A 25,433-nucleotide genomic window follows, 5' to 3' on the forward strand; every position below is an offset into this window, starting at 1 on the left:
ATTAGACGTTTCAGCCTTTCATCTTGTACTTTCTTTTGGACTCAGATTTTGTATGAAACAACGTTTGAATATCAGAGTCAACAGCTTTGGTGCAGAGCATCTTCTTGTCTTCTGACTTTGAAGAGCTTTGAGCGTGATACCATTCAGAACTTCAGTGCTTCTGCTTCTGACTTCGTTCTTCTGATGCTTTCAGTTCATGTTCTGATTCTGCTTGACCATCTTCTGATGTCTTGCCAGAGCATGTTCTGATGAAGCCATCCAGAACCTTCTGAGTCAGTTGCTTCTGAGAGCTGATTTGTGCATACTCTTTATATATTTCCTGAAATGGAAAATGCAGAGGATTAGAGTATCACATTATCTTATAAAAAATTCATATATAATGTTATCATCAAAACACAGAATATTGATCAGAACAAATTTTGTTCTAACATTGAAAATAATAAAAGTGCTACTGCTGGGGTCGAACCCATGTGCATATAACTTTACCTCTCGGTTTTTAAATCACCGAGGTGTTAATTAGCAACTTTTCATGACGCCCTTCGTTATCTTGCTTCTTTAGCCGAGGTTAAATGTATTTTGCGTTTGAGGTGTTATATGTTTTTTATAGTAGTGCTCCACAAACACGAGGATGAGGGTTTGAATTGTGGAGGTTTGATAAATGTTGGTTTAAAACCATTTTTTCTAAATCAGAGTTTAAAATTATTTTCAAGAAAACGTTTCAATATTGCAGTTGAAAAAAAATATAAAGAAAATACGCGGAAAGTGGAAGAGAATGGAAAAAAGATGACACCAGAGATTTATAGAAGCTCAATCTAAAATATGCGATCAACTCCTCTCCCCAATAATTGATATTGATAGTATCCAATGATGCTTATGAGCTTTTAGAAGGTTAAGCTCACAAACCGCCTTATACAAGGAAAAATAAAGTTTCAGATTAACGTCCAACCTAATAACGAACAATGGAATGAAGCGATTAGTCCTCCAATGTGGATTTTTGAACTGGATATCCTCCAAACCGAACCGGGGTTTTATATGGACTGACCATACATCGAATCAAGATTTTATACCAGGATGATCTAAAACTAACTAGACTTTTAACTAGGATGAGCTCAAGAATCGATAAAAATATTTTTCACTAGTTATCTCCAGTAATCCAAAATGAGAGTTTTATCATAAGTGACTCAACTCACGAACCAAACAGATACTTAATATGAAATCCTCCAACCCAATTTTTTAAGAGTTTAACTTCAAACCAAACAAACACTTCAAAAGAAAGAGAGAAATCTCACATTTCAAGATGTGAAAAAGTGAGGGGAGAGACATATATTTATAGGCAAAGGTTGATTCATAAAAGGTAACTATCCATGAGATTGTCTAATGATAGAGCCCTTATTCCAATTGATTGGATGACCTAAAGGATGCGTTTGATTTACAAAATGATAAGTACTAGAGAGAACAATACTAGACAGTAAAGAACAATACAAAACAACTCGTTCCTTACTTTGTTTGATGATCAATGCACTTGATAATTTTTTTGTGTACTTTGTTTAGTATGTTCATGTACTAAATAAAATAATATAACTTTTACTAATATATATATATATATATATATATATGTATGTATATATAGAGCCCGAAGAGTTACACCACGAGTTACACTCGCTTGTAACTTCATATTGAATATATATTTATTAAAATCAACCGTTGGATTAAAACATAATATCATATAGATCATACCTATAAAGATTGAGATTAATATATAATGATTTACTATGTCATTGAATTGCATCAAAATTAACGTTATATAAAAGTTCATTTTAATGTTAATCTTTAGATATCTTGATGGTATCGTAAATCATTATAGATTAATCTCAAACTTTATATGTATGATCTATATGATATTATGTTTCAATACAACGGTTGATTTTAAAAAATGTTTATTTGAAATGAAGTTATGAGCGAGTGTAACTCGTGGTGTAACTCTTCAGGTGTAAGTTTATGATCCCTCATCTCTCTCTCTCTCTCTCTCTCTCTCTCTCTCTCTCTCTCTCTCTCTCTCTCTCTCTCTATATATATATATATATATATATATATATTTGATTAATGATTTCTCTTTCCTCTTAATGTCATATGATTTAGTGAAAATAACAATTTAATCTCAACATTTCCTTTTTAAATATGATGGTTCTTATTCATTCTCACATTCTCATTAGATATGCCTTATATATAACCCTAGTATTTAAGAATCAAAATATTAATGAGGAGAGAGAGAGAGAGAGAGAGAGAGAGAGAGACTTTTTTAAATAATATTTTTTTAAAAAATTGGCATTTTGATTTTTTCTTATAATTTGTGCTCAAAACAAAAAGTTGTCCCATGGTTTCTTAAGAGACAAGAATTCATGTAATTGTCCATTCTCTTGCCATCTGTTTAATCGAGTCCCATGATTAATATCTGCATCAAACAGATTACAAAAATATTTGTCATGTCTAGTCCCTCATTTTAAGCAAATTAAACGTACCCAAATAATCAATTAATTTTTTCCATTTTGGAAAGAGTTGATATAAATTCGCTATCCTTCATTAAGACATTATCACAATTGATTATGGACTCATTTTTATCTTATAGAATCGATTGAGTATATGCTCTAATCGTTTCCAATTCATCAGGCTAGATTCCAAAATATTTTTAGGTTATTTGCTTTGAGAAATAGAGACTTCAAAAATAGTTTTAGTGAGAGTGTGATTTACCCATATTACTTTATGAAAATTCCCTTGTGTTCTTACAAAACAATGATCACTTAGACACAGTCATACGGGCTTTCACACTTTCTCTCTTTCACACTAAGCTTCAAGTCTTGCTGAATACGCCAATCACATAAGCACTTTATTTGAATCTTCTTGGGGACGAGGCTTGAGATATCTTCAAGTATGAAGCTATCATCAGAGGATATCACAATGGTTATTAAACCCTAATCTTTGGCTTTATTTAGAGGAAGGTCTTGACCAAACTATCTTATGCATCTTTGGCCATTTGAAATAGTTTCTTGTTTTTTAAGTCAAGTTGCATATCTATGAGTTGTCATCAAAATCAGGTTACATCTTCAAAATTTGTAATCATCAAAACCATGATAGACATGACTTTCTTAGCCCACAGTTCCACACCTAGTGGGTTCAATTGTTTATCATATATGATACATAATTAAGTGAAAGGAGAGCCTCATGGATTCTTGCGTTTATGATCTGTGGAATTCTTGGGTTAATTTTCTAGGAGAGCTCAATGGGTTTGTGCGTTTTCTCCTAGCGGAAGTCTTGGGTTTATTTGCAAGGAGTGCAACGGGTTCCTGCATTTTCTCCCTATGGAAGTTTTGGGTTAATTTTCAAAGAAAATTTGGTGAGTTTCTGCGTTTACTCCCTGTCATACCCTAATTTTTGACCTAAGATACCACCTCATATCATCTGCATATACATCATTTGCATCTCTAACAAATTGCATAGCTTGTGTTTGCTACTTGTGACTCAGCAGGGTTTAATCAAGAAATCACTCATCAGTACAAGTAACAACCAATTAGGGTTTTGTTCTCCCTCCATCTCAAAAGAACTATCTTCATCAACAATCAACATTTGGTCCTCAGAGATTCACTTCACAAGCTCAACAGCTTTGAATCGACTGAATTAGGGTTTTGACTGAAGGCAGCACACTCCTGGCTTTTGCTCAGAATTTGACCTAATGGCTTGGGACATGATATCAAGACCTCAAGTGCATTATCTTGATCTAATTTCTTGGCTCAAGATACCTCCTACACAAAGATTGATCAGACAAATCCTCAGATCAGGGTTTTGAACTATCGGGGACCAAAATCAGGGATCACATTTGGGAAACCCTAAAAACCCCCAGGAAGTCAATCAAATGTTTCAATCATCCTCAAATAATCCCTATGACAATATCCAATGGAAATTGTGTCTCAATTCAAGATCCATAGTCATCAATTTGTGTTCATTTGAAGTGTGCCATTTTCAATTTGTGCGATTCAAGAGATTAGTTTGGAATTTGTTCAAAGAATTGGCATGTGGATTTGTCATTGATGAAAGAAAGTGTTTCATATGGATTGCTTGGAATTTAGAACAAATTCAAAATTATCCATAAGAATTTCTTCAAGGTTTGCAAAAAAGGAGAAGACATTATCCATTTTGAGTTCATTTTGAAAGAATTGCTTCAAGTATGGTTCTAAGACCATGAATTCAAGAATTTCAAGTTCAATATTATTTCAAAGATCCATGATGGCAAGAACATGTTTCAAGGCCTAAAATTCAAAGGATTTCCTATCCTTTTCTATTCAAAAGGAATTCAAATTTCATTCAAGATCATTCAAGAATATTCAAAGCTTCATACTTGAATAACAATTTCACTCAAGAATATTGGAATTTCATGATTGAATAATAATTTCATTCAAGTTCTAAAAGAAGTTCAAGCATTTACATGGAACAAATGAATTACAAAGGAACTTTATCTAAAGTTCAAGAATTACAAAATTCCATTCATTTTCAAGAATGCAAAGTTCATACAATTTAAAGTTGGAATAAATTGGAATTACAAGAAAAAGAAAAGTAAAACTTCAAAGACTTTCTTGAATTCTTCAATCTTCAAAGTCTTCATTCTTCAAAATTGAATTTCTTCATGTTTTCATCAAGAATGCTCATGTCACATGGAAAAAGAAACAAGAAGGGTGAGATTAGCAAAAAGTTCAACAAAATATTCAAAAGCCCAAATCAAGACAAAAAGGGGTGTATTTAGCAAAGGAATATAAGACAAAAAAAAAGGATCAAAGAGAGATTTTTCTTCCACTTGCATGGCCTACATCATAAGAAATATCTTTGCATAATCTCACAAAGAATATTCTTATTCTTTCTCTTATCTTGCAATGATTAAATCAAGTTTATTATCATCCAAACATGCCCTTAACTTTGCCTATAAATAGGAAGTTCTCTCATTGAAGAAAATCACACCAAAGCAACTAAAACTACTTGCTTTCTCACTTCTCTCTTTTCTCTCATAGTTTTCAAGTTTCTTGGCAAGAAGAAGCAATTCTTCAAACCCAAGAAAACCACTTGAGAAGTGAGAATTCATAGTCACAAAGTTCCATGGTTTGAAGAGAGTGAAGAAGAAATTCTTCATACCTTGGTGGAGAGTTCCAACTTGAAGTCCATCTTCAAGTCTCCCTAATATCCAAAGAGGTGGCATCATCTTCATCAACCTGAAGCGACAATAAACCGCAGTCCAGCATCACAACAAGGAGATTCGCAGCATAATTTCCAGAAACAGAATCGATACATACCTCAACACAAAATCCGGCGAACACCTCCTCGCCGTAGGTAAGTTAATTCCTCTCTTGCTCTTAATATTGTTGTTGCTGTGAACTTTAGCTTTCCTATAACACAAAAATCTCCAGAAACACATAAAGCTTGAATTATTATTTCTATAACTGAAAACACAAAGCAAATCATTTTTAAATTTTCTCTGTAAATCACCAGAAAATCAATTTCAACATTTCAACATATTCATCATAAAAATTGAACAGAACCATGTGTAATTTATTCTTAGCTTTGGGTTTGTATGTTTGATTGAGCTTGAATACGAATAATCGTGGTAGTAAGTTTGGGGTTTAACCGAATAATTCATGTTCCTACTATGATTAAGAGCTGAGTTAAAAAGAAACAAACCTGAGTTGCAGCTCCTCCATGGCCCCTGGTCACTATTTGTTGTTATGGGTTCACCGAGAGAGACCGTGAATCCGAGAGAGAGCAAGAACCCAGCAAAAGCTGTTGTTGTTCGTAAGCAGAAAGAGAGAAGTTATCACTGAGTTGTCATCAAAGAAAAACAAAAGAACGCGAATTTGAAGCATACCCGGACTTTTGTTCTTATTCCATGGCCGCCGGAAAATCAAAGTGCCGCGGTTGTTGTTTTTGTTCACCGAAAGTGAAAACGAGAGAAAACTCAGCGAGAGAGAGATGATGATATATCGATTGAGAGAGAACCCCGAGATGGATGAGAAACCAAGGGAGGAAATCCTGTTGTTGTTCACTGAAGGAAGAGAGAAATCGAGAGAGGGATCTGGTTTCATTTTTTCACGATCAATGGAGCAAGGAGGAAAGTTTAGCTGTTGTTTTTGTTCACAAACAAGGAAGAATCGTGAAAGACAAGAGAAAATGGGAAAGAGGCGCTGCTGGCCCTCTTGTGTTGGTTTAGGGTTTTCTAACCCATTTGTTTAAAACGTGGGCGGATCCGGGTCATCCCTGACCCGACCCGGTCCGGTCCACTCTCTTTTTTTTTTATTTGTTTGTTCAGCATTTTAATCAATTAATTGGGCTCTCACCCCCCCAGTCTATTTTTAAAACCCCAGGCCCAAACATTTAGTTTTTTTTAACTATTTTCTTTTAGTTTTCTTTGAGAAAAGTATTTTCATAAAAAAGACTTAATATTTTAATTAAATATAGGATATAGTTTATTTTTTCTAATCCTTATTTAAATACCAAAAAATATATTAGATGCATATTTATGTTTATGTTTCTAATTATTTTCTCTTTTCATAGAAAAAAACACAAAAATATTTTAGATGCATATTTAAGTTTATGTTTCTAAATATTTTCTTCTTTCATGAAAAATCACAAAAAAATATCTTTTCTTAGATTAAATTTCATTTGAATTTGATATTTTCATAGTTTGTATAGTTAATCATTTAAATTTCTATTTGATTATTATTGCACATCACTTGAATTTTCTAACTTCATCCGAGACTTCGAGATTATTTCTCCATTGTCTTTTGGATTTGTCTGTTTGTTTGGTCTTCCATTTGCTGTAGAATTCCATAAACAATTACTGGATGATCATGGAATGCTGAAAGCTGTGAACTTATTCGACATTCTTTTCTGCTGGTGAGGATGCTTAACATCTGTTTAAATCCTAATTTATTCCAAGCACATCACTTGAGGATCACGGTAACACCTCAAACTCAGAAATCCAATTTTCTCATTCTTCGAGGTAAGCCTAAAACTCAATCAACTGTTTTCACAACAGTAATCAATTCACTTTCAAATCATCCATTGTTTTTCAAAACAGTGGGGCCTCTCGAATATTAGAGAGTATAAGTCCCTTTCCTTTTTTATACAGTTTTTCTTTGTACAGAAAACTCTTTCAAAACAATACTTTTCAAACAGTTTTTTTTAACAACAAATCACACATCTTTTTCAAACCATCCACCCTGTTTTATGAAAATAAAACAGGGGCCTCTCGAATATTAGAGAGTATAAGACCCACTCCTTTTTCCTTTTATACAGTTTTTCTTTGTACAGAAAACTCTTTCGAAACAATACTTCTCAAACTGTTTTCAAAACATCAAACGACGCGTCTCTAAATAAAACGATCAACCATGTTTTGTAAATATACCATGGGCCTCCACGTAGGTATAAGTCCCAAGCCCCTTTTGTACATACCCCTTCCAGTACATGAAATTAGGTATTTCATTGTACGCCTTTTGTACATATCTCGATCAGTTTGATTTTTAACTTTGAATAACAAACCAAAAATGAAGGTTTTCTTTAAATCTTCCCAAAAATACCATGGGCCTCCATGTAGGTATAAGTCCCAAGCCCCTTGTAAATACCTGTTTACATTGTTTTGAATAAACTCAAGTGGACCTCTCCCCGAGTATGAGTCCCGAGCCCTGTGTATACAAATGGATCATGCTTACAGGTATATTTCCTTCATAAACTCCATTATATGCACACACTTTGTCATATATAACTGTTCATATAACTGTTCATATTTGTTCATGTACTTGTGCATATTTGTTTGTACTTGTTCATATGTGTGATTGTGTTATATACTTGTTCAACTTAGTACAACACTAGGTTCCTCATAGCCTCCTATTGGGCTTCGTGCAAAGAATCTCCCTAGTTTAGGTTAGGACATAGAGTATGGTTTCCCGGTGAAATCGCTCTAAGAGCTCAAACCAACTATACCATGCCTCCCCTTGGGCTTTGTACAAACGAGTGACCCTCCCATAGCCTCCTCTTGGGCTTACAATGCAAGGACCCTGGATTGTCCCTCCCATAGCCTCCTCTTGGGCTTACAATGCAAGGACCCTCGGATAGCCTCCTCTTGGGCTTCGTACAAGGACCCACGGGCTTCTTATAAGCATCCCCAATATCCAAATCAAATACCCTAGGAGATTAGACATTTTTCATCTCTATGCTAGGAGTATCTCTTTTATATCATCACAAACAATCAATCAATCAATCAATCAAACTTTTTTGCCACAAGGCTGGCTAATCAATCAAAACTGTTTTACCACCGTACTGGATGATTAATCAAAGTTTTTGTCAAAAGGCTGACTTCATTGAAACTTTTGCCACAAGGCTGGCTGATTAATCAAAACTTTTTGTCACAAGGCTGACTTCATTGAAAGTTTTTGCTACAAGGCTGGTTAAACAAACAAAAACATCTTTATCATTCTAAGCACCCTAAGTGGCATGGCCCCGGGCTTATAATGAAAAGATTTTCAAACAAAAATCAAACAGATGTATGTGATGATATAGATTAGATACATCTAGCATTTAGACGACATTTGTCTATTTTCCTTTGCTTCCACTAGCATAAGTGGGAACTACGATTGCTCTGACTTTCTCAACATCCCTTTGAGAATACGTAGGCACAAGGTCGATCCTTGGCGAGCAAAACAAAACAAAAAAAAACCACTCAAACCTTAGCACCCGTAGACCCCGAGCTACAGATGCTCTGATTCCCTCTAAGGGATATGTATGCAGAGGATCGCGATGATCTTTGCGAGCATAATCAAACAAACACCTTAGGTCCCACCTATTTCACAAGAACCTCCACCACAACAAGAATGGAATAAACAAAACAAAGAAACCTATAGAGTACTATAGATACGTTGGGTGCTAATACCTTCCCTTCGTATAACCAACCCTCTTACCCGGAATCTCTCCCCCCCTTTTTAGGTTATTGCAGCTTTTTTCCTTTTCCTACTTTGGAAACAATAAAAAGTTTGGTCGGTACAAAAGAAAAATCATTTTTTTGAGCACTCGAGCCCAAAGAAGGCATCAGGTGTCTCATCCACAAAAAAGAGGAACAAAACGATTTTTTGCCCGCGACAGAAAAATGGCGACTTCACTGGGGAACCATCTTTTTATTGTTTCCAAAGAAAGGGTTATTTCTATTTGTTATGTTTTTATTTTATGTGTGGTTCCTTGGTTCTGTTACTTGTGTGATTCTGTTACAAGTGATACATTATGGACAAATCCTAACCCGGATTAAGTACACATAAGAATTAGGTGGAGGGTATAGTCATGTATGGCATACAAGGAGTTCAGTCCTTAAAAAGTCAGCATGAGAATCCTTCCGCTCAGTGGAGGTTCCTTGTTTGTAGTATATGTTTAGCAAGTTCAGTTGCGAAGACATTATTGCTTTCATTGAACTGTAGAAGCTGAGTTGGCTGTAGAACCCCAACCCATCCTGGCCTTATTAGGACGTGGTGCAGAAACGATCCAGGTGAAGACTTGGATAGTTGTCATGCGGAGAACCACACTCAGACGAGTTTTTCTTGAGAATATTTCTAGCTCACAAGTTCAGTTGTGCAAGCCGGTAATATCCGAAAGAAAAATGTAGACTCTGACGTATCAGTAGAACATGTTTTGCAGGTGATAAACCCTAGTACTATCCCATGTTTGGTTCTCTGACCTCATGCTCGTGACGCTGGACCTTTGAACCTATGAGTACTATGTTTGAATTACCATGTTTGTAGTACCATGTTTGCGTTACCATGTTTGAACTACCATGTTTGCTTTACCATGTTTGAATATGTGGCATCCACGCATCCATGCATTCATACATTCATTAAAAACCCATCTTTTCCCATAAAAACATGATTTTTCCAAAAAAATTTAGAGAATTTTCTTTGCAAACATTATAGGATTAAGTTATGGAGTGGGTAAAAAGGCATACCAAAAAGTATGATTTCAAAATGCCTAATGTGGAAAGGCTGAAAGAGTTAGCATCTTCTGTACAAAATCCTTCTGATTTTAGGAAAAGCCATGGAAAGCTTTTGCCTATCTTGAACACTCATGTTGATGAAGGACTTCTCAAAACTCTGGTTCAGTTTTATGATCCCGTCTACCGGTGTTTTACCTTTCCAGACTATCAGTTGGTACCAACCTTGGAAGAATACGCCGATCTTTTGGGTATTCCTGTGTCTGACAAAATACCTTTCAATGGTTTGGAAGCCATTCCTAAGTCACCAGTCATTGCAGCAAGTATCCACTTGAAGAAATCTGAAATAGAAAGTAATTGGACTACCAAAGGAAACTTTCCGGGTTTGACTTCGCAGTTTCTAATAAAGAAAGCCTTTGATTTCATTGACACTGGTAGCATGATAGCTTTTGAAGCTATACTAGCCTTGCTCATCTATGGGTTGGTTCTGTTTCCCAACGTCAACGACTTTGTTGATATCAACGCCATAAAGATCTTTCTGATTGGAAATCCCGTTCCGACTTTGCTTAGTGACACGTATTTCTCTATCCATCATAGGAATCGCCAAGGTGGTGGAATCATTGTATGTTGTGCACCTCTTTTGTACAAATGGATTGTTTCACACTTACCTAAGTCTCCTATTTTCACGGAAAACCGAGAAGGCTTGCGTTGGCCTCGAAGACTCATGTCTCTTACTAATAATGATATTCATTGGTATACCTTGGCTCGCTGTGGTACAGAAACCATTGATAGTTGTGGAGAGTTCGCCAACGTACCTCTCATTGGCACACAAGGAGGAATTAACTATAATCCGGTCCTAGCCCGACGACAACTCGGGTATGCAAATTCAGTTAAACCAATTGGTCTCGCAGTGGAATGCTACTTTTACCGAGAAGGGGAAGATCCTCAAAGGTTGAAGACAAGAATGGTAAGAGCTTGGTACGACGTCCGAAGAAAAGAAAAAGGTGGGGAAAGAAACTGCATTGCTACAAACGCCTATACCTGCTGGGTAAAGAAAAGAGCAAAGGAGTTTCAAATGCCTTATGATTATGAAAAACCCATGTTCCCTTTGGTGTCTCAACTACCCAATGTTCCCATTAACAATGTGGAAGAATACCAAGAGATTTTAGCCAAGATGAGGTTAGAAAAAGACGCTTGGGAAGAAAAGTTTCGTAAAACTGATGAGGAAAATAGAAAGTTGAAGAAAAGAGTGAAAGATCACGAAGAAACTCTCTATTATCAAGATGGATGGCTCATGAGCAAAGATGAGAAGATCCGTCAGAAAGATGCCGCAATCAGAAGATACATCAAAGAAAGCAAGAAGAATCTTGAAGCCTCGACAAGCAACGCTCCGACTCCTGATGATTGGAAGAATGTTGTCGACAAACTGAGGGCTGAAAAGGCAAATTGAAAGCTTACTATGGGAAAGAAATCATGAAGCTCAAGCTGCACAACGCATTTGGTTCTTCGTCTGATGAAGATGTTTAGGATTTGTTTAGCTTTTTTATCATTTGCTTTTGTAAGGAGCTACGCTCTAATGTTGTAACATTTCCCATTATTGCAATAAAAAAATGAATGAATAAAAGATTTGTTTGTGTTCAAATGTTTGCAAGGAAATAATCTTTAAAATAATTGGAAAAATCATAAATTGCTTTTTGCATACATCATTCTGCATATCGAGTCTGTTGTATAGAGTCTCATCTTTTGGATCTTTCTCCATTAGATCGTCAAGCTGTCGCGTCTCAAAGTTTCTCGACCGCGCTCGCAATCAGATCACAGATACAATACTCGTTCAAGTAGAAGAAGAGTAATGGAACACTCTGAACAAGAGAATATCGAGCTTCGTGGTACAGTGACCACCCTTCAGGAAAAGTTGGAAAGTCTCACTACTCTGGTTGACTCTTTAATGGCCGCACAGAATCAGCCGCCGCCACCTAACAGCCAAACAACGGTAACATCTGAAGTCACTACTCCAGTTTCTACAGTTGCATTCAACATTCCATCTTTCTCCATGCCAGAAGGTTGGGGCCCGCCTTTCAGTTTTGGTACAGGTTTCCGCCATAATTTCTCTGGGGTTCAAACAGCTACAACTGAAGCGCCTGCTGCACAAGGTTCAGCATTTATTCCACATTCAGGGGTAACTTTTTCCCAAATCACTATGGCACTTTCTCAACCCACTATGACAGTTCCGACCCCTACGGTTCACACTGTTCCTTATGATGGCAATGAGATTTATCATGATCAAGGTGATAGCACGAATCAGCGTAACCTTGTGGGAGATCTCCAAGAGCAGTTTAACAAGATGCAACTGGAAGTTAAGGCTATCCGTGGGAAAGATTTGTTTGGAAAAAATGCCCAGGAGCTATGTTTGGTTCCCAGTGTACAAATACCTGCTAAATTCAAGGTCCCTGACTTTGAGAAGTACAAAGGTAGTTCTTGTCCACAAAGCCATCTTGTGATGTATGCCAGAAAGATGTCTACTTATGCAGATAATCATCAGTTGCTTATCCATTACTTTCAAGACAGTTTGACTGGTGCCGCACTGAAGTGGTACACAGGCTTGGATAGCACTAATATTCGGACTTTCAATGACCTAGGCGAGGCCTTTGTCCGACAATACAAGTATAACTCGGATATGGCTCCAGACAGAGATCAGCTTCGATCCATGGCTCAGAAAGACCATGAAGCTTTCAAAGAATATGCCCAACGATGGAGAGAAACTGCTGCTCAGATTAATCCACCGTTAAAAGAGAAAGAGATGACAAAGATCTTCTTGAATACTCTCAGTCCGTTTTATTATGAACGCATGATTGCTAGTGCTCCAAGTGATTTCACCGAAATGGTAAACATGGGGATGCGTCTAGAAGAAGGAGTCCGAACCGGACGTCTAACTAAAGAAGGTGGATCTTCAAGCGGAACCAAAAAGTTCGGAAGTGGTTTCCCAAAGAAGAAAGAACAAAGTGTTGACATGGTATCCCAAGGGAGGCCAAGAGGAAATGTCAGTCGTCAACGACAGGTTGCTGCTATCACACCAGTCGTTAATACAACGCCGAATCCGGGGTTTACTCCGCAGTTTCAACAACAACAGCCTCGACAACAGGCTCAACAACTTAACAACAATCAGAATCGTGTGCAAAGAGCTCCACAGTTTGATCCGATTCCAATGACTTACACAGAATTGTACCCTGCCTTGATTGAAAGAGGCCTTATTCAAACTAAAGCACCACCACCAGTACCTGAGAGACTCCCATGGTGGTACAAAGCTGAGGTCTCATGCCCTTATCATCAAGGAGCACCTGGCCATGATCTTGAGCATTGCATAGCTTTGAAATATGAAGTTCAGAGGTTGGTTAGATCTAATCTTCTCTCTTTCAGAAATTTGAATCCTAATGTGCAAGCAAATCCGCTGCCCAATCATGGAGGGCATGTTGTAAACATGGTATATGGATGTCCTGGTCCATACCGGGTCTATAATATCAATTACTCAAGAGCCGATTTGGTACAAATGCATGCCACTCTCTGTCGAGGGCAGAATTTTCGCCAGCATCAATACGGTTCCTGTAGCATATGTTGTGTAGATCCTCACGGATGTTCAATTGTGAGAAGAGATCTCCAAGTTCTGTTGGATAATGGTACTCTTCAGATCTACCGAAATAGGGATGAAAATGAAGTTAACATGATAGGATGTTATCCGCATGAGCTTTTAGTCTCAGATATCAACTCGGAAATGCCTACAGTTAACATCATCGTTCCTCATTTCAACATGCCTGAGCGCATGGAAGTTACCTACAACAAGCCAAAGGTTCCTATTGCTCCTTTGATCATTTGTCTACCTGGACCTGTTCCTTATGACTCTGACAAGGCAGTTCCATACAACTACAATGCAACAATGATAAAGGATGGACAAGAAGTTCCTTTACCAACTCTCTCATCTGTCGTGAACATCGCTGATGTGAGTCGAGTAACAAGAAGTGGACGTGTGTATACTCCACTACCTTCAAAGCAACCTGTTGCTCCTGCAACCGGGCAAAATCCTGTTAATACCCCAGTGGGGAATCCTGAGGAAACTCCTGTCAGTAATACAAACGCTGATGTTGGTCAATCCAGTGGAACCAATGTCAATCCTGACTTTGACGAAATTTTGAAGCTTATCAAAAGAAGTGAATACAAGATTGTGGATCAGCTTATGCAGACTCCTTCAAAAATCTCAATACTTTCATTACTGTTAAACTCAGAAGCCCACAGGGAAGCCCTGATGAAGGTCTTAGATCAAGCTTTTGTAGACCATGATGTGACTGTTGATCACTTTGATGGGATAATAGCCAACATAACTGCTTGCAACAATTTAAGCTTCTGTGATGAAGAACTCCCCGAGGAGGGCAGAAATCACAATCTTGCTTTGCACATTTCTATGAACTGTCAGTCAGACTCTTTGTCCAATGTGTTGGTAGACACCGGATCTTCCTTGAATGTGATGCCAAAGACGACTCTTGCTCGCTTGTCTTACCAAGGAATGCCTATGAAGTTTAGTGGTGTAGTTGTCAAAGCATTTGATGGATCGCGAAAGTCTGTTATCGGCGAAGTCAACCTTCCCATGACAATTGGTCCACATACATTTCAAATCACCTTCCAGGTCATGGACATTCAAGCTGCTTATAGCTGTCTGTTAGGACGACCATGGATTCATGAAGCAGGGGCAGTAACTTCTACGCTCCATCAAAAGTTAAAATTTGTAACAAATGGAAAATTGGTAACGATAAGTGGAGAACAAGCCTTGATGGTGAGCCATTTGTCCAATTTCTCTTTCATAAGTGCCGATAATGAGGAAGGAACGCAGTTCCAAGGTCTCTCTTTAGAAGACGAATCTTCCAAAAAAAGAGCATCGATCTTTTCTTACAAAGAAGCAGTAAAAGTAGTGAAAGATGGAACTACCACTGGCTGGGGGCAAGTTGTGATCCCGACCAAGATTGAAACTAGAACAGGTCTCGGATGTTCACCAACATTCTCAAACTGCACCAAGAAGGATGAAACTCTTCGTCCGATCAAAGAAACATTCATTAGTGGAGGATTCCTTAACCCAATTCCTCAAGAGGTTAATGTCCTTATCGAAGAATGCATTGAAGAAGGTCTACCTGATCCTGAAGAAGAATGGAAATGTTATCTCAATAACTCGGGATACATATCTCAGGAAGAACCATATCCTCCTTTAGAGAAATCCAAAGGCAAAGAAACTGAGCCTGTTCCTGCAGAGATCTGGGACACCTTGGGACAACCAAGTGGAAAATTTGATTATATGGTGAAATACACTGCACCTGAAAGTTACAAGATTGCGATTGAAGATATCCAACCAACTGGATGGGGAGATTCCTTTGAATATGATAGTCAACCAGAAGAGGCTTATCAGCCCTGTCAATTTTCTCAGCAGCCTGAAATTACTGAAGATTTCAGCTTCAACGCATCTACCAAGATTCACAATCCTGAAGATGGTTACTATCACATAAATGCCATCTTTGAAGATGAAGGGGAAGATGGTCCCGCAACTGACTCAGAAAGTGTCGCTGACAATGAGTCTCTTCATCCTGAAGACTGGGAAATACATCCTGAAAATTCTGAAGATTGTGACTCGTCTTATGCTCTTCAAGAGGTAGAAGAAGACCGTTTCAACTCTACAAAGAACAAGGTTGACAAACCAGGACCTTCAAATCCTGCTCGACCAGCGGTCAATGTCAAAACTGAAGATAATTCTGGGGAGAATTTTCCTGAATACATAATGCACAGAGGAGTTCGTTGCTACTGGAAGGTTGTCGACGTTCCGAATGTTGTTCGCCGCTCAAAGTAATCACCTCGTTGTTATTTTGACCTCCTGCCTTGCCCAAAGCAGAGAGATGTTTTATAGGGCTTTGCTTTTAAATATTCCGCCCAAATAACTTTGTGTATAGGGCTTTGTTTTAAAAGTTTCCCTCTTTGTCCTGCCCAAGACAAATGAGTTTGTGTTTAGGGCTTTGTTTCAAAAATGAATCATAAATAAAGTGTCATTTTGAATTCCCTACATTATATGTTTTATTTTTGCTTTTTCTGGAAATGGTAATCCTAAAAAAAACCAAAATAAAAAAAAAAACTTTTTCAAAAAAATCTGCATACACTCCTGCATTCATAAATTTTCTGAAATAGATATAAATCACATGTGCAGATTTACTATTGATAAACCCATTGAATGCAATAACCCTATGCCCTCTCCCAACTTTGAGTTTCCTGTGTTCGAAGCCGAAGAAGAGGAAGAAGAGGAGATTCCGGACGAGATCTCTCGATTACTTAAGCACGAGGAAAGAGCCATTCTGCCTCACAAAGAGCCTTTAGAAAAGATCAACTTGGGTTCTGAAGAAGACAAAAAAGAAGTGACCATTGGATCGCTGCTTGATACTGATATCAAGAGTAAGTTGACAGACCTTCTCAAAGAATATGTTGACGTGTTTGCCTGGTCCTACCAAGACATGCCTGGGTTGGATACCAATATTGTTCAGCATTACTTGCCATTGAAGCCAGAATGTCCGCCAGTTAAGCAGAAATTGCGAAGGACTCACCCTGATATGGCTAACAAGATTAAAGTAGAAGTTCAAAAGCAACTCGACGCAGGTTTTCTTGTCACCTCTGAGTATCCTCAATGGTTGGCCAACATAGTGCCAGTTCCGAAGAAAGATGGAAAAGTCAGAATGTGTGTTGACTACCGTGACTTGAACAAAGCCAGTCCCAAAGATGACTTTCCATTACCGCATATCGACATGCTGGTTGATAACACCGCTAAGTTCAACGTCTTTTCCTTCATGGACGGGTTCTCCGGTTATAATCAGATCAAGATGGCTCCTGAAGACATGGAGAAGACATCTTTCATCACCCCATGGGGTACTTTTTGCTACAAAGTGATGCCGTTTGGATTGAAGAATGCAGGCGCAACTTACCAAAGGGCAATGACTACTCTCTTTCATGACATGATGCATAAAGAAATTGAAGTTTATGTGGACGACATGATAGCCAAGTCCAGCACAGAAGAAGAACATATTGAATACCTTTTGAAGTTGTTTCAACGACTAAGGAAATATCAGCTTCGCTTGAATCCTAACAAATGCACTTTTGGGGTTAGGTCTGGAAAACTCTTGGGTTTCATCGTCAGCCAAAGAGGTATCGAAGTAGATCCCGACAAAGTCAGAGCTATTCAAGAGATGCCTGCACCAAAGACTGAAAAACAAGTAAGAGGATTTCTCGGACGATTGAACTACATCTCCAGATTTATCTCTCAAATGACTGCTACTTGTGGGCCAATTTTCAAACTTCTCCGCAAAGATCAAGGGGTTGTATGGACTGAAGATTGCCAAAAAGCGTTTGACAGTATCAAAGAGTACCTGTTAGAACCACCGATATTGATTCCTCCAGTTGAAGGAAGACCGTTAATCATGTACCTTACCGTGTTAGAAGAATCCATGGGTTGTATGCTTGGACAACAAGATGAAACCGGTAAGAAAGAACATGCCATCTATTACTTGAGTAAGACATTCGCAGACTGTGAGTCTCGTTACTCCATGCTCGAAAAAACATGTTGTGCTTTGGCTTGGGCTTCAAAACGTCTCCGCCAGTACATGATCAACAATACTACTTGGTTAATCTCCAAAATGGATCCGATCAAGTATGTCTTTGAAAAGCCTGCCTTAACAGGAAGGATTGCCCGATGGCAAATGCTGTTATCCGAATATGACATTGAGTACCGTGCTCAAAAAGCGGTCAAAGGAAGCATTCTCGCCGATCACTTGGCGCATCAACCAATTAATGAATATCAATCTCTCAAGTTTGACTTTCCTGATGAAGATGTCATGTACTTGAAGATGAAAGATTGTGACGAACCATTACCCGAGGAAGGTCCTGAGCCTGGATCAAGATGGGGCCTAATTTTTGATGGAGCAGTAAACGCTTTTGGCAATGGAATTGGGGCAATCATCATCACTCCCAAGGGTACTCATATCCCATTCTCCGCCAGACTGCTATTTGATTGTACCAACAACATCGCAAAATACGAAGCTTGTATCATGGGTCTCGAAGAAGCCATTGACTTAAGGATCAAGATCCTTGACATATATGGAGATTCAGCCCTCGTGATCAACCAAATCAAAGACAAATGGGAAACTTTCCACCCTGGCTTGATTCCCTACAGAGATTATGCAAGACGTCAGTTGACTTTCTTCAACAAGGTTGAATTGCATCATATACCTCGAGATCAGAATCAAATGGCAGACGCCTTGGCTACTCTATCTTCCATGTTCAAAGTCAATCATTGGAACGATATGCCTAAAGTCAGAATTACGCGCCTTGAAAGGCCCGCCTATGTGTTTGCAACTGAAGCAGTCATCGATGATAAACCGTGGTTTCACGACATCAAACGCTTCCTTCAAACTCAAGAGTACCCGCTTGGGGCATCAAACAAAGATAAGAAAACTCTAAGGAGGCTTTTTGGCAGTTTCTTCCTGAACGGAGATGTGCTATACAAAAGAAATTTCGACATGGTTTTGCTCAGATGCGTGGATAGACACGAAGCAGATATGTTAATGCATGAAGTGCATGAAGGGTCCTTTGGAACTCATTCAAATGGGCATGCAATGTCCAAAAAGATCTTAAGAGCAGGATACTATTGGTTGACAATGGAATCAGACTGTTACAAACACGTGAAGAGATGTCACAAGTGCCAAATCTATGCAGATAAGATCCATGTGCCACCGACTCTACTCAACGTTCTCTCATCTCCATGGCCTTTTTCCATGTGGGGTATCGACATGATTGGAATGATCGAACCGAAAGCTTCAAACGGTCATCGTTTCATCTTAGTAGCAATTGATTACTTCACCAAATGGGTCGAAGCAGCATCTTACGCCAATGTTACAAGACAAGTGGTTGTGAGGTTTATCAAGAACAACATCATTTGCCGATATGGTGTTCCCAGCAAGATCATTACTGACAATGGTTCAAACCTGAATAACAAAATGATGAAAGAATTGTGTGAGGAATTCAAGATTGAGCATCATAACTCTTCTCCTTACAGACCAAAAATGAACGGCGCAGTTGAAGCTGCTAACAAGAACATTAAGAAGATCGTCCAGAAAATGGTCGTCACTTACAAAGACTGGCATGAAATGCTGCCATTTGCTTTACATGGGTACCGTACTTCAGTGCGTACTTCAACAGGGGCAACTCCCTTTTCTCTAGTATACGGCATGGAAGCTGTGCTCCCCGTAGAAGTTGAAATTCCATCAATGAGAGTCCTCATGGAGACCAAGTTATCAGAGGCTGAATGGTGTCAAAACAGATACGATCAGTTGAACTTAATCGAAGAAAAACGTATGACTGCTCTATGCCATGGACAGTTGTACCAAGCAAGGATGAAATACGCCTTCAACAAAAAGGTTCGACCTCGTGAATTTCAAGAAGGCGACCTCGTGCTTAAAAAAATCTTGTCTTTTCAACCAGATTCTAGGGGCAAATGGTCTCCTAATTACGAAGGCCCGTATGTTGTCAAAAGAACATTTTCTGGCGGCGCCATGACTCTTGTAACCATGGATGGTGATGAACTCCCACATCCTGTGAATGCTGATGCAGTCAAGAAATACTTTGTCTAAAAAATACAAAAGAACAGCTCGGTAAGTCGAAAACCCACAAAGGGCGACTTAGGCAAAAATAAGCGTCTCGGTGGACTGAAAACCCGAAAGGGCGGTCCAGGCAAAAATTAGAGACAATAAACAGAAAAAATTCATCCTGGTAGATTGAAAACCTGAAAGGGCAATCTAGGCAAAAATTAGGGATTTATGACAAAGTAACTGCATCAGTCCATACTTCGTCACCTGAAGAGTATTTTCATCAAAGGATCTTCAATCAAATCATCGCCAATCTGAAGCGACAAGCACAGTTGGAACTCAAAGTTGTTAGAGGGAATAGTGGTTATTGCTTTCAATGTAGCCTTTTCCGCATAATTACCATTTTCAACTTTTTGTAAATATTCTATGGAATCACGCCTTTAGCTGATTACCATCCTATTAAATAAATTTGAGCCTTGTGCCCATTTGTTTGCAATCTTTAATTTCTTTTAGCTTGCAAAATGACGCTTTAATTGTGTTATTCACTTTTGAAACAAAAAAGAAAAAAGTTTTAAATGAATTTACCTTCACTTTTTCAAAATAAAAGCGAAACTCTCCTTTGAGTTGTGAACAACAGAAGGAACATCAGCAGTCGTCTCCAAAGGATGAACAAAAGGATTCTCCCTGAAAAATTGTTGAGACAACAATATTCTTGTCCCAGAAAAGAATTCTTGAAGCAATTATCCCTCGAGGTAAAGAAGCTCTTCTATCCCCAGTGAAGAAGCTCTTCTATCCCCAGTGAAGAAGGTCTTTTATCCCCAGTAACGAAGATTTTCTATCTCCAGTGAAAAGGTTCTTCCATCTCAATAAGGAAAAATGCTTATCTTCCCCGGAGAAGTTTAAAACATGCAGCACCATTCATCACCCGTGCTATCTACAACGTGTTGAAAAACATTTGCCAAGTATCTGGTTGTATTGCGACGTCGGTCCTTCCCCAGTATATACTTCATTGTCTGTCAGTTTCGTCAGCATGCATGCTACATTCATGACATTCATCATTCATACATATTTGCATCATTTATGCATTCTTGCATTTTTCAATAATCGCTTGTTTAGGATATATCTATCCCAAAAAAATAGAAGAAAAAGCAAAAAAGAAAAAAAGAAAAGAAAAAGAAAAAGAAGCAGATATGGGCGTGTCATCTCTCCAGTAGATTGTCACCCATAAGCAGAAAAAACATATTCTTTCTCCAGTTCCCCACTGAGATCATTCCTCGTGGAAGAAGGTTGCTTCAGTTTCTCCTCTCCAAAACAAAGGAGAAAATACCCATTCGAGTTCATTCCTCATTGGGTACAAAGTCTTGTTTGACTGTTTCTTTCCAATTCATTCATGGATTGAACCCTGTCTTTACCAGAGATTCAAAATACCAATTCCCCAAACAGAGCCGTGAAAAACAGACAATAAGCAATAGCCTCGTCATCTGAGCAGCTTATGTCTCTTTCAAAAGTTTTTTCCTTTCAAGGAAATCAATCATGAAGACCATTTGACAATCAGGGCCTTATTACTGTTCACAAGGCTGAATAACCAGTAATTTCCCTAGCAAAGTCTCCAGGATCATTTTATCACTCGGCTGATAATTGATCATGTCTTCAAAACCACTATCACGAGGCTGGTAGTCGGTAACCCTTTTGTTCTGGTTATATTATTTAACATGTCTATCACAAGGCTGATAGTCGGTAATATTAACCGAACCTTTGAAACTCTTTTTACCTTGTCAAGTCTATCACCATGCTGGTAGTCGGTAACACAGTTTCATACCTTTCACCTTCGCATTATTAAACAAGTCTATCCCCATGCTGGTAGTCGATAATGTCGATAGCTAAGCTTTTCTTACAAAGCTATCATTCCCAGGTGAAGCATACACTTGCTTTCCCGAAAAAAAACGGATCCTCGTCCCAAAACGGATTGAGACATCCTTCCCAACCTCTTTTCCCCAGCGGAGTCAGTTTTGATATCCCCTCGGTAAAGACATCCTTGCATCATTCGCAATTTTGGTATCTTAGGTCCAAAATTTGCGTCTTCTGATATTTAAGTCTCTTCCACCCTATCAAAACGAAGATTTTCAATCTTCATGTCTCAGGTTGAAGAAACTTAAATAGGGGCATCTGTCATACCCTAATTTTTGACCTAAGATACCACCTCATATCATCTGCATATACATCATTTGCATCTCTAACAAATTGCATAGCTTGTGTTTGCTACTTGTGACTCAGCAGGGTTTAATCAAGAAATCACTCATCAGTACAAGTAACAACCAATTAGGGTTTTGTTCTCCCTCCATCTCAAAAGAACTATCTTCATCAACAATCAACATTTGGTCCTCAGAGATTCACTTCACAAGCTCAACAGCTTTGAATCGACTGAATTAGGGTTTTGACTGAAGGCAGCACACTCCTGGCTTTTGCTCAGAATTTGACCTAATGGCTTGGGACATGATATCAAGACCTCAAGTGCATTATCTTGATCTAATTTCTTGGCTCAAGATACCTCCTACACAAAGATTGATCAGACAAATCCTCAGATCAGGGTTTTGAACTATCAGGGACCAAAATCAGGGATCACATTTGGGAAACCCTAAAAACCCCCAGGAAGTCAATCAAATGTTTCAATCATCCTCAAATAATCCCTATGACAATATCCAATGGAAATTGTGTCTCAATTCAAGATCCATAGTCATCAATTTGTGTTCATTTGAAGTGTGCCATTTTCAATTTGTGCGATTCAAGAGATTAGTTTGGAATTTGTTCAAAGAATTGGCATGTGGATTTGTCATTGATGAAAGAAAGTGTTTCATATGGATTGCTTGGAATTTAGAACAAATTCAAAATTATCCATAAGAATTTCTTCAAGGTTTGCAAAAAAGGAGAAGACATTATCCATTTTGAGTTCATTTTGAAAGAATTGCTTCAAGTATGGTTCTAAGACCATGAATTCAAGAATTTCAAGTTCAATATTATTTCAAAGATCCATGATGGCAAGAACATGTTTCAAGGCCTAAAATTCAAAGGATTTCCTATCCTTTTCTATTCAAAAGGAATTCAAATTTCATTCAAGATCATTCAAGAATATTCAAAGCTTCATACTTGAATAACAATTTCACTCAAGAATATTGGAATTTCATGATTGAATAATAATTTCATTCAAGTTCTAAAAGAAGTTCAAGCATTTACATGGAACAAATGAATTACAAAGGAACTTTATCTAAAGTTCAAGAATTACAAAATTCCATTCATTTTCAAGAATGCAAAGTTCATACAATTTAAAGTTGGAATAAATTGGAATTACAAGAAAAAGAAAAGTAAAACTTCAAAGACTTTCTTGAATTCTTCAATCTTCAAAGTCTTCATTCTTCAAAATTGAATTTCTTCATGTTTTCATCAAGAATGCTCATGTCACATGGAAAAAGAAACAAGAAGGGTGAGATTAGCAAAAAGTTCAACAAAATATTCAAAAGCCCAAATCAAGACAAAAAGGGGTGTATTTAGCAAAGGAATATAAGACAAAAAAAAAAGGATCAAAGAGAGATTTTTCTTCCACTTGCATGGCCTACATCATAAGAAATATCTTTGCATAATCTCACAAAGAATATTCTTATTCTTTCTCTTATCTTGCAATGATTAAATCAAGTTTATTATCATCCAAACATGCCCTTAACTTTGCCTATAAATAGGAAGTTCTCTCATTGAAGAAAATCACACCAAAGAAACTAAAACTACTCGCTTTCTCACTTCTCTCTTTTCTCTCATAGTTTTCAAGTTTCTTGGCAAGAAGAAGCAATTCTTCAAACCCAAGAAAACCACTTGAGAAGTGAGAATTCATAGTCACAAAGTTCCATGGTTTGAAGAGAGTGAAGAAGAAATTCTTCATACCTTGGTGGAGAGTTCCAACTTGAAGTCCATCTTCAAGTCTCCCTAATATCCAAAGAGGTGGCATCATCTTCATCAACCTGAAGCGACAATAAACCGCAGTCCAGCATCACAACAAGGAGATTCGCAGCATAATTTCCAGAAACAGAATCGATACATACCTCAACACAAAATCCGGCGAACACCTCCTCGCCGTAGGTAAGTTAATTCCTCTCTTGCTCTTAATATTGTTGTTGCTGTGAACTTTAGCTTTCCTATAACACAAAAATCTCCAGAAACACATAAAGCTTGAATTATTATTTCTATAACTGAAAACACAAAGCAAATCATTTTTAAATTTTCTCTGTAAATCACCAGAAAATCAATCTCAACATTTCAACAGATTCATCATAAAAATTGAACAGAACCATGTGTAATTTATTCTTAGCTTTGGGTTTGTATGTTTGATTGAGTCTGAATACGAATAATCGTGGTAGTAAGTTTGGGGTTTAACCGAATAATTCATGTTCCTACTATGATTAAGAGCTGAGTTAAAAAGAAACAAACCTGAGTTGCAGCTCCTCCATGGCCCCTGGTCACTATTTGTTGTTATGGGTTCACCGAGAGAGACCGTGAATCCGAGAGAGAGCAAGAACCCAGCAAAAGCTGTTGTTGTTCGTAAGCAGAAAGAGAGAAGTTATCACTGAGTTGTCATCAAAGAAAAACAAAAGAACGCGAATTTGAAGCATACCCGGACTTTTGTTCTTATTCCATGGCCGCCGGAAAATCAAAGTGCCGCGGTTGTTGTTTTTGTTCACCGAAAGTGAAAACGAGAGAAAACTCAGCGAGAGAGAGATGATGATATATCGATTGAGAGAGAACCCCGAGATGGATGAGAAACCAAGGGAGGAAATCCTGTTGTTGTTCACTGAAGGAAGAGAGAAATCGAGAGAGGGATCTGGTTTCATTTTTTCACGATCAATGGAGCAAGGAGGAAAGTTTAGCTGTTGTTTTTGTTCACAAACAAGGAAGAATCGTGAAAGACAAGAGAAAATGGGAAAGAGGCGCTGCTGGCCCTCTTGTGTTGGTTTAGGGTTTTCTAACCCATTTGTTTAAAACGTGGGCGGATCCGGGTCATCCCTGACCCGACCCGGTCCGGTCCACTCTCTTTTTTTTTTATTTGTTTGTTCAGCATTTTAATCAATTAATTGGGCTCTCACCCCCCCAGTCTATTTTTAAAACCCCAGGCCCAAACATTTAGTTTTTTTTAACTATTTTCTTTTAGTTTTCTTTGAGAAAAGTATTTTCATAAAAAAGACTTAATATTTTAATTAAATATAGGATATAGTTTATTTTTTCTAATCCTTATTTAAATACCAAAAAATATATTAGATGCATATTTATGTTTATGTTTCTAATTATTTTCTCTTTTCATAGAAAAAAACACAAAAATATTTTAGATGCATATTTAAGTTTATGTTTCTAAATATTTTCTTCTTTCATGAAAAATCACAAAAAAATATCTTTTCTTAGATTAAATTTCATTTGAATTTGATATTTTCATAGTTTGTATAGTTAATCATTTAAATTTCTATTTGATTATTATTGCACATCACTTGAATTTTCTAACTTCATCCGAGACTTCGAGATTATTTCTCCATTGTCTTTTGGATTTGTCTGTTTGTTTGGTCTTCCATTTGCTGTAGAATTCCATAAACAATTACTGGATGATCATGGAATGCTGAAAGCTGTGAACTTATTCGACATTCTTTTCTGCTGGTGAGGATGCTTAACATCTGTTTAAATCCTAATTTATTCCAAGCACATCACTTGAGGATCACGGTAACACCTCAAACTCAGAAATCCAATTTTCT

General features: G+C 37.7%; 2 protein-coding genes across 4 annotated transcripts; both read right to left on the reverse strand.

Annotated features, from left to right (window-relative positions):
• Nucleotides 1-5,328: 5,328 nt before the first annotated feature.
• On the reverse strand, nt 5,329-6,175 carry LOC131641038 (uncharacterized). Of its 2 annotated transcripts, none has more exons than XM_058911363.1 (3): nt 5,903-6,175; nt 5,719-5,817; nt 5,329-5,426 (listed from the first exon to the last, which is right to left on the reverse strand). In XM_058911363.1, the coding sequence occupies exons 1-3, from the start codon at nt 6,117-6,119 to the stop codon at nt 5,335-5,337; spliced, it is 408 nt and encodes a 135-aa protein (XP_058767346.1). In that variant the 5' UTR covers nt 6,120-6,175; the 3' UTR covers nt 5,329-5,334. The 2 variants fall into 2 exon arrangements, with proteins under 2 accessions (XP_058767346.1, XP_058767345.1); XM_058911362.1 differs by having other exon boundaries at nt 5,329-5,441.
• A 17,561-nt stretch (nt 6,176-23,736) lies between these two features.
• Nucleotides 23,737-24,582, reverse strand: LOC131641037 (uncharacterized). 2 transcript variants are annotated; one of them, XM_058911361.1, is made up of 3 exons: nt 24,311-24,582; nt 24,127-24,225; nt 23,737-23,834 (listed from the first exon to the last, which is right to left on the reverse strand). In XM_058911361.1, exons 1-3 carry the CDS (start codon nt 24,525-24,527, stop codon nt 23,743-23,745), a joined length of 408 nt encoding a protein of 135 aa, XP_058767344.1. In that variant the 5' UTR covers nt 24,528-24,582; the 3' UTR covers nt 23,737-23,742. The 2 variants fall into 2 exon arrangements, with proteins under 2 accessions (XP_058767344.1, XP_058767343.1); XM_058911360.1 differs by having other exon boundaries at nt 23,737-23,849.
• Between the last annotated feature and the right edge of the window lie 851 nt (nt 24,583-25,433).

Source organism: Vicia villosa, unplaced genomic scaffold (assembly GCF_029867415.1).
Source record: "Vicia villosa cultivar HV-30 ecotype Madison, WI unplaced genomic scaffold, Vvil1.0 ctg.003466F_1_1, whole genome shotgun sequence".
NCBI lineage: Eukaryota > Viridiplantae > Streptophyta > Magnoliopsida > Fabales > Fabaceae > Vicia > Vicia villosa.

Excerpts from the sequence above, each read along its gene's own strand:
- LOC131641038 (XM_058911362.1), bottom strand. The coding sequence starts at position 6,119 with ATGAAACCAGATCCCTCTCTCGATTTCTCTCTTCCTTCAGTGAACAAC. Across the intron at positions 5,818-5,902 it reads GAATAAGAACAAAAGTCCGG|CTTTTGCTGGGTTCTTGCTC; the intron begins GTATGCTTCAAA and ends GAACAACAACAG. Across the intron at positions 5,442-5,718 it reads ATGGAGGAGCTGCAACTCAG|ATTTTTGTGTTATAGGAAAG; the intron begins GTTTGTTTCTTT and ends GTGTTTCTGGAG.
- LOC131641037 (XM_058911360.1), bottom strand. The coding sequence starts at position 24,527 with ATGAAACCAGATCCCTCTCTCGATTTCTCTCTTCCTTCAGTGAACAAC. Across the intron at positions 24,226-24,310 it reads GAATAAGAACAAAAGTCCGG|CTTTTGCTGGGTTCTTGCTC; the intron begins GTATGCTTCAAA and ends GAACAACAACAG. Across the intron at positions 23,850-24,126 it reads ATGGAGGAGCTGCAACTCAG|ATTTTTGTGTTATAGGAAAG; the intron begins GTTTGTTTCTTT and ends GTGTTTCTGGAG.